The sequence below is a fragment of the Sinocyclocheilus grahami genome, unplaced genomic scaffold, assembly GCF_001515645.1.
Source record: "Sinocyclocheilus grahami isolate Dianchi unplaced genomic scaffold, SAMN03320097.WGS_v1.1 scaffold376.1, whole genome shotgun sequence".
In the NCBI taxonomy this organism is placed as follows: Eukaryota; Metazoa; Chordata; class Actinopteri; order Cypriniformes; family Cyprinidae; genus Sinocyclocheilus; species Sinocyclocheilus grahami.
In genome coordinates, this window is record NW_015505555.1 from 284,960 (window position 1) to 292,500 (window position 7,541).

The 7,541-nt window shown below is 40.7% G+C and overlaps 1 protein-coding gene across 1 annotated transcript in view; it reads right to left on the reverse strand.

Moving 5' to 3' along the window:
- neo1b (neogenin 1b) overlaps positions 1-7,325 on the reverse strand; it is a 151,125-nt gene extending 143,800 nt beyond the window's left edge. Inside the window, exon 1 of the mRNA XM_016230724.1 lies at positions 6,768-7,325. Within this exon, the coding sequence (XP_016086210.1) occupies positions 6,768-6,843 (76 nt within the window). The 5' untranslated portion in view covers positions 6,844-7,325. The remainder of the gene's footprint in view (positions 1-6,767) is intronic.
- Between the last annotated feature and the right edge of the window lie 216 nt (positions 7,326-7,541).

Sequence of the window (7,541 nt, forward strand, 5' to 3'; positions counted from 1 at the left end):
ACACACACACACACACACACACACACACACACACACACACACACACTGTAACCTGCACTATCCAGCTCCAAACAGAAGTGTGTGTGTGTGCGAGAAAGTGAATAGCAGGAATCTTGGTTAATTATCACCCGCCTGCTGTCACAACCATCAGTCTCAGTGACACCGCTACTGCCAACAGCACACTCGCAGGCTTATTAAAGCGCATGTGCGTCTGTGTGTGTAATTGATGTATGCACAGCAAGGACGATGCCCTAAGAACCCGACAGAATACAGCCAATGATTAAATCACGTCCTGGCCTTTATATACGCCACAGACAGACATTACACGCTAACGCCGGGGGGAAGAAAAACACACAATTTATGCGTTTCATCCAGGGGAAGGGTTAATAATCAGCATCCCCTGGGAGTCGCTGCGTGTTTGATGAATGTGTCCTGCCAATAAAACTCCATGTATATACTCCATGTACACCTGACATGCCTTCAATCATGTCTAATTAGCAAAAACAGCAATTTCTTTCAGATGCAAGTCTACATACAGCGGCTAACGCCTGCTTCAGAGATAAACCCTGCGAAATACTTGCGATCTGCTGCTACTTGAGGATGAAATTAATTGGCTTCCTGACAACGCAATGAGGAAAACAACACTATCATTAAATGAATTCCCATCAGCAGGCACTCTGGAATCTGCGCTGCTGTCATTCATAGAATACTACAAATACTTGCATGATTATTTACTAAACTGAATAATTCTTTCAGCATTTGGATCAATATTAAGTTAGTTATGGAGAGTTCAAACTCTATTTTATGACTTAACTCCTTTAGGTGCACACCAGGAAATGCCAGTTTGAAAGAATTCGACTTCATCAAAAAGTATTTTACATATCAGAGGGATGGCAACAATTAGTTGCTTCTTATTCACAAAATTTAACTCAAAAAAGGAAAGAGCAGGAACACTAGGTCTAATACGAAGAACAAGAGCAGAAAGTTCTCCTAAAAATGGGCCATGATGTTCAAAAACCAACAAACAAACCAGAGCCTCGGGCAAACAGCCCACATGGAGTTACCAACTTTTTAATAATTCCACAACAATTTGTAACCTACTTGGGTTTCAAACTCTGCTCCACATCACCAACATCACCTCTTTTAGGGTCAAGCGAAGCCAGTCTCATCCCTGATGACAGCAACTCCTCCATAAAGCTAATGGGGAGGAAAGGCTGGTTTATCATTCGCCAGTCATCTTCGAGCCTGGATGCCCTTTATAGCTTTTCGGTAAATCGGAGTACAAAAGGACATTAACGTAAGCTTGGCTGCCCTTATAAATGCATCATTTGTAAGAGGTAAGACAACGTGAAGATTGGTTCAGATAGGGATTGTGGCTTCGCTTGAGGTATGAAAGAAATAATCGAAGCACGGTGGCTACAAACTACAAAGAATGTCATTAGCTTGCTCTTAATCACTTTAGTCAATGGATGTATCACAATACGGTGTATTTTCAGGAATACTTGAAATGAACATTTCAATGCAATGAAAATGTTCAATGGCTAGTCTAATGACATGTGTTTTTGAGTTGGAGTGAGGCCATCCATTAAATTAGGCCAAAGTGTTCAGACCTATAAATGGCTAACTACGTTTCAGCAGGTTTCTGCAGAAGAAAGGCAGTAATTTGCGTTCCCTACAGAGACTAAGTGAGCTGATATCAGCGGGAGGCAGCTAGCATGTGGCCTGGAGAACTGGAAAAATCTCTCCATGGTTACATACCTCCAAACCCACCAATCAGAGATCAATTACCATGTCAGCCCATTGCTTTTACTTTCAAAAGGCCAGCTCAAAAGACATGGCTCTATCTGGAAGTCAGTACTAAATCGGCAAAATAAAGAATAGTTACGTTTCTTAAAATATGGAGGCATCTCAATCTTCTGAACCACTTTATGCATCATGTTAAAGGGATAATTCACCCCAAAAAATTAATGTTCTTTGATTATGTATTCACCCTCAAGTCTTTCCAAACCTGTTTGAGGAACACAAAAGAAGATATTTCGAAAAATGTCTTCAAAAAAAGAATCAATGTCAGTGGAGTGCAAATAATGTTGTTTTGGACCCCACTGACTTCTACTAAATGGGCAAAACTATTCAAAATACCCACTTTTGAGTTTGAGAAAGTAAATGATGACTGAATATTCATTTTCGAGTGAACGCGAGTGGACTTTCATAGACAGGCAGGTCAAAGTGGGCTGTTCCTAGCTGAGACATGATACACACGACGGCTACAAGTGATTCATTAGCAGGTAGAGGACAAATCAGGTGTACACAGCCCAGAAGGTACAACATGATCAAATTAAACCAATTAATCACCGTTTTAGAGACAGCAAAGGTTCTCTTCCATTATTCATAGCCTCCTGCTTAACCCAATGGGAAAACCACAGCACTTACAGAAGGGGGTGAACAGGAGTGATCGCTATTCGACATAGAACAGATGCTGAGTTTCTATGGACAAATGATCAAATAATCAGGATAATGCCGTAGGTGTGGAACAAAAAAGTTGAACATCTAGGTCGTGTACCAGAGACATCAATCTATAGGATCAACTTTAACAATGTAGAAAGAGCAGTGTATTGGATTTTTGGATGATGATTTGAACTATACAACTAGAGATGGTTTATGTCTTGTTCAGGTTCTCACAGACAGCCGTCAAGACCTTCAATCCATACAAAAGCCATGTATCTAAACCCTCACAGCAAGGGTCAAACACTGGGCTCCTCTCAGCAAGCTCTCTCCTGACCTCATTAAAACGATGCCTTCACCACAACCGTCCTCAATCTAAACATTCTTTACAAGCAAGCTCCAAAAAAGCCAAGAGAGGTGTTGGAGAAGCAATAACAACCAGCAAGAGTTCTCTATTCACCGAGACCGCAGAAGGAGAAATCAAGAGTGACCCCGTCTTTCAGGGCTGTGACCTTTCCCAGTGAGAGGCTGAGGGTGAGGGTCCGCCTAGTCAAACTCTATATTGAAAAGGACAAATACATCTTCCTACTCCAAACAGCAACTCTCCTGCTGGAATTTTCCATCCTTTCCACACTCATGGATCTCAGTGGCTCCACAAAACCAAACCGCAGGGTTTCAACACGTGTTCCAGGCTAAAAAGCATTTGCAAAATTAACTTTTCGACCTCTAGAACAACCAGATTTTTGAAGGAGATTAGAGTTTTGTGCTTGCAAGGAAGCAATATTATATATATATATATATATATACACACACACACACACACACACACACATTAAATCACCAATGTTTTTAAAAAAGTTATCACATCAAAAATGTGACTGTGTGTACCAGGGTTGGGCAAAACTCATTGGAAATGAAGAATTAGCTCCCTTTCAATTGATGAACTGAAAATCGAATCAATTTGGCTGCAAGTTGACACACACACACACACACACACACACACACACACACACACACACACACATTAAATCACCAATGTTTTTAAAAAAGTTATCACATCAAAAATGTGACAGTGTGTACCAGGGTTGGGCAAAACTCATTGGAAATGAAGAATTAGCTCCCTTTCAATTGATGAACTGAAAATCGAATCAATTTGGCTGCAAGTTGAATTTGAATGACAGGAAGAAGTCCATCACAGGCAATGCATTCTGGGAAATGAAGTGTTCTTCCACCACAGTCCACAACATTAGTTTTAAAAATATGATGAAATGTATAAACTAAATTTCTATATGCGGCACTTAAATTCTATATACCTGTTCATAAAACCTTCAAACAGCAGGGTTAAACATTTTTCAAACTTAAATTTTGCTTTTCTAGTTAAAATGAGCTTGAATGCTGCACAACCTTGGTATGTATGATATACATTAAGTAAAGCTGTTGTAACTGCAAAAATATGTGGAAAAGAAAGAATGTTTACAGCACACAAAGAAATTTTCTAGTGGTTCAAGCTGTTTTAAATGTCAGAAATCTGTGGACAACTCCTAAAAAAAAAAAAAAAGAGGAATTCAATAATCTCCCTGCGAAACTTTATTATAGAATTTTTTCAAGCTGACAGTTTAACTCTCACTTGACTCAAATCTAACAATTCCAAGGCTCCACATTTAATAGGTTCAGTCGAGCATCTTTCCATCCAACCACAAACTGACACACTTCACAACTACATCTACAAGTACACATAGCATCAATCAGCCATAGGCGATCTAGAAGGTGAAAACTCCACAAACTGATAAGCAGCCAAGGGGAGAAACCAAACACTCTGTTGCCCAATGTCAGTCTCACTTAGACAAGAGCACAGATAGGACAGGATGAATGTGTTTGTCTTTGTGTTGGTTTCCTCTTCTCAACCAGCTGCAGGCAGCAAGAAAATGGCTTTGCGCATCATTCTCTCAAAGCGCCAGACCAAGAGAGTATGAGAGTGAGCGTGGAGATTCACAAATTTACCCTCGAGCCTTGTGAATGAGATCGGGCTGTTGATATCCCACTAGTAGCAGCAACGGGAGGGGGTCAGCTGGATGCGCTAAAATGTCATTCAATCATTCAGCCTGACATCGATGAGGATTAAGCTTGCTTTCAAGACCACAGACCCCCCTCGCCTCGCCCCAACCACACACACACAGCTAATGAGAGATGGAGATAGCTACAGATGTCTCCATTTGTGCCGTTTACCTGCTGTGCCAAAAGCAATTACGACAGCATGACACTTGTGACCAGCCCCTGCCATTCTCAAAGTGGCATGAGCGATGGCAAACTGGTTTTCATCTGATAAACCTTTTACAGATTTCTATGAATTGCATTGGTGTTGGAACTTAACACAAGAACATTAGAACGTCTGTTGTACTTTGAGAGCTGCTGTACATTGGAAGAATGAAAAATCACTTACTGACATTACGTGCACAGAAATCAATGTTGCAAGTATTGCAACGGTATCATTGATATTTTAATATTTTAAGTATCATTGATATGTGTCATAAATGGAAATCTATATGTGCATGCATCACATATATTTCAATGCAATGAAGAGCAGCATTTAGTGTATTCGTAATTGTAATGTAGTTTGATTCAAAGGTTTGCATAGCAATTATTTAATGCACCAAATCTTTCAAACTATTTTATTTGAATCAAGCACACTTTTTATATCAAGGCACCGTTTCAACTGAGCTGTCTCAATAAGATTACTAAGTGCACGTATATTTAGCTACTGAGAAACAGAAGTATGAACAAAACAAGTCCGTAAGTGATGATTCTGATAAGCCTCTTAGACAAAAACTGTTAGACAAAACTTCACAAGGATTTTCCATAAAGCCTAAACAGAAAAACTACTTTGCAAATCCCTATAAAGCATTTTGTGAAAAGACTGAATATCTTTGAAAGTGGACGTCTGGCTTAAGAAACTGTACTGAGTTAAAAACAAGTTCAATTTTTTAAAACACATCTCAAGACTCCTGTATTCTCTTCCACTTCATCTATCCATTTCTGAATGCAAGAATGTATCCTGTATAACGGCCCTAAAGCTCTTTTTAATCCAAATTGAAATAAACTAGCTTTGTGCCACAAATGCATAGGCTAATTCGGTTTGACTTGACTTTTTTCCACTGATAAATCTACGAAACTCTATAAAGCATTGTGAATAGTCCGTTTACGAGCAGACTATCTTTAAGAGAGGACTTGTGGCTTGGCTTTAAAATCTGTGCGTCTGAAACCTCAGGGAAATGTGTTTCAAATAAACAAACTTATTTTCAGAGGGACGCCATGATTAGTAACTCGAAACTGGCCACATGTACAAAGCACCATTCAAGTCCTATCTAGAACACTTTAAAACACAGAAAAGAGAAAGACTCAACAAATGCAATTTAGCTTTAAAAAAGCGATTGATTCTCAAACATCCCTGCAACCATGACTGGAACAACAAATACATCTGATTCCTATTCAAAAGGAGGAAAAAATTCTTTGTATCTCCTTTCTTCCAACATATGTCACCGTCTAAAGAAAATGATGTCAATTTCAGCCAAATAATGAACAAAAACAGCACAAATCTCTCCGGTCAAGACCTGTTTGGTGTGACTAAGGTGTCATTTTACAAATTCACCTCAGAGCAATCTCAGTGGCAGCAGCTGAGGGAACTGATCTTCATTTGAGTCAGCCAGAAAATTCCCTTTCATCATTCCCAACAGTAAATGTTCCCCAATGTCTGAACCTGACCCTGTCATTACCATCTACAATCAATCATTACCCTCAGCTCTTCTTTTAGGTTCAGTCAAGAGTTTCCCCATCCCCTTGTTCTGGACCGGATGGATGGATGAATGGATGGACGGATGGACGAATGGACGAATGGATGAGGGGCAGTGGTGGCTTTCTACAAGTGCTCTTCTTTCCAATGCCTACTTACCAACAAAACCTCCAAATCTGCAATGGCTTATTCTCTCTGAAAAAATGTTTTAACATTTAACAAAAATACACATGATAGTCAAAGCAACCTGGGGTGATCACCTAGTTATCAGTCACTAAATAGCAAGATCATGTACGACCCTTTGCAGAATTTATACATTCAAGCTTCTACCAACCCAGATGTAACCACTAAACCACAAAATATAACCACAGTAACTAGGCTGTGCAGGGCAGAATGGTAAACATCGGGGTACGAATTAGGGTTGGTACAATGAGCTGGTAGAAACGGATTAATTGCTGAACGTTATCGTTGGATTTGGCGATACCGCGCTGCGCTCGTAAACGCGTCCACCGCAACGAACGAGAGAGACGGAACTTACCTTTAACCGCACCGCCGAACCGGAGAACGATGAGACTTGCGAAAAAAACGAGCAGCCGTGCCCCCCGCTCCGCCATCACTTTCTGAGGTAAAAATAATAATAATACACAAAATAATCTCGGGGAAATGCACAAGTTATCCACTGTGTTTTCTGAGGTAAAGTTTTACCGACAAGGTGTTTTATACAAAAACGCTGAACATCGTCCGCAACCGGTAAGATCTCGCGCTCCACCGGTGCCACAAAATAAACATTTAATTCTCCTGTAAGAGTCAAAGGCGAGAAGGCGAAGGGTCCGGGTGTTTTCTTGAACTTAAAACCCCGAAGAGGGCTTTTAAAGGAGGCATTAAGTCAATCCACAGCCGACCCACAAAGGCAGCGGCTGCAAATGGGTTCCGACGCGCTTCAGACCGACCGGCGTGTTTCTCGACGCGCTTCAGACCGACCGGCGTGTTTCTGGACGCGCGGAGAAAGACGCGTTCAACAGATTTAACGGAACCGCAGTGGAATATCCAACATAAGCACACGGCGTGTGGTGCTGGAGAGGATTGTAGTGGGCATTGGTCCGTGAAAAAGCAGGCGTGGATTCTCACAGGATTCGGGATTTTTTTTTGGCCCGGGAAAGTCAAAAATCACAGCGTGTGGGTGCGTAATACGCATGCGCACATCTGGATCCCGGTGTGTTGAGATGATTGCTAATTTAGGAATCACATTACTTTTGAACCACCGCATCTTATTACATACTAATACTAATGTATTTAGCTAATGTATTCAGCT